The sequence below is a fragment of the Sinocyclocheilus grahami genome, unplaced genomic scaffold, assembly GCF_001515645.1.
Source record: "Sinocyclocheilus grahami isolate Dianchi unplaced genomic scaffold, SAMN03320097.WGS_v1.1 scaffold1039.1, whole genome shotgun sequence".
Taxonomy (NCBI): domain Eukaryota; kingdom Metazoa; phylum Chordata; class Actinopteri; order Cypriniformes; family Cyprinidae; genus Sinocyclocheilus; species Sinocyclocheilus grahami.
In genome coordinates, this window is record NW_015506218.1 from 307,722 (window position 1) to 308,866 (window position 1,145).

The 1,145-nt window shown below is 40.7% G+C and overlaps 1 protein-coding gene across 2 annotated transcripts in view; it reads right to left on the reverse strand.

Moving 5' to 3' along the window:
- Nucleotides 1–1,145, reverse strand: part of LOC107566001 (pre-mRNA-processing factor 6) — a 25,798-nt gene that overhangs the window by 6,232 nt on the left and 18,421 nt on the right. For both annotated transcript variants that reach the window (XM_016251348.1, XM_016251349.1), the window contains exons 13-14: nucleotides 818–939; nucleotides 358–496 (exon numbers count right to left, since the gene is read on the reverse strand). In XM_016251348.1, the coding sequence (XP_016106834.1) occupies nucleotides 358–496; nucleotides 818–939 (261 nt within the window). The remainder of the gene's footprint in view (nucleotides 1–357; nucleotides 497–817; nucleotides 940–1,145) is intronic.

Sequence of the window (1,145 nt, forward strand, 5' to 3'; positions counted from 1 at the left end):
CAGTTATTTTAAATTGTAAAAATATTTCACAATTTTACTGTATTTACAGATTTTTGATCAAATAAATGCAGCCTTGATGAGCAAGGCTTACCAACTCTAAACATTTGAACAAATATAGATCTGTTTATTGTCTATTAAAAGTGCATTTAAAATAAAAGAAATAAAAGAGTGAGTTAAATATGAAACCTACCACTACTCACCACTATGCTTTACAGGTCTTTTGTAAATATCTAGTACAAAGAAGTGTATCTTGTGCCGTTGCTTCACCATTATAATGCTATGGTGTTATTAATAATGATGCTTGCCACTAATAATGTAGTCGTGGGGCCTGAAGAGCTGACGGCAAGAAGCACTCACCTGGAAAGCCAAAGCCAGGATACTTCTGGCTGCAGGAACGTCTCCCGCCAACCATTTCGATTTAGCACCCATTAGCCATAACACCTCAGCCTTTGGACAGTGAGCTACAGCCCTCTGTAACAGAGCCTCCAACGACTCACTGAGAGAGAGACCGACAGACAGACAGACAGAGAGAGAGGAGAGAGGGAGATTAAAATAATGTCAATGGCTGTGGAATATAATCAAGGGATTAGATTATATATCAGTGTCTAAATGAAGGTGCCTCTAAAAGAAAGTGGTTTCAGAAAGGCTTCAATAATGCAAAGTCTAATGATTTAAAACTAATTCAATTGGGCAACCTCAAATAGGCCTTGTTGCCTTCCTGCCTCCATAAATTGGCTGTGAATGCTTGGACAGAGCCAAAGAATGCTGATTTAAATTCTGTTCAGCCGTGTCTAGACAGCTAGTGAGTATTTCTCACCGGGTACCGTGGTTTTTCTCAAAGTAAGCGGCCCTCAGCCAGACACTCTTCTTGCTGGGGAAGACCTGGAGCGCATGAGCGTAGATGGCCCGCGCACACTCCAGAGCTCCATGAGACACACACTACAAAAAAACACAAACAATCAGCATCAGATATCATGATAATAGAGTGCATTAGTGCTCGCCTACTTTTGCAGCAGCGCTGGTTCAGGAAGTTTTTTTCCCCCCCATTAACGTTTCCCATAGGGATATAAAAAAAGCTTTCGTTAAAGTTTTATAAGCCATGAACCAAACCAACCAGCTACAAGGTGAATCACAACATTACAAAC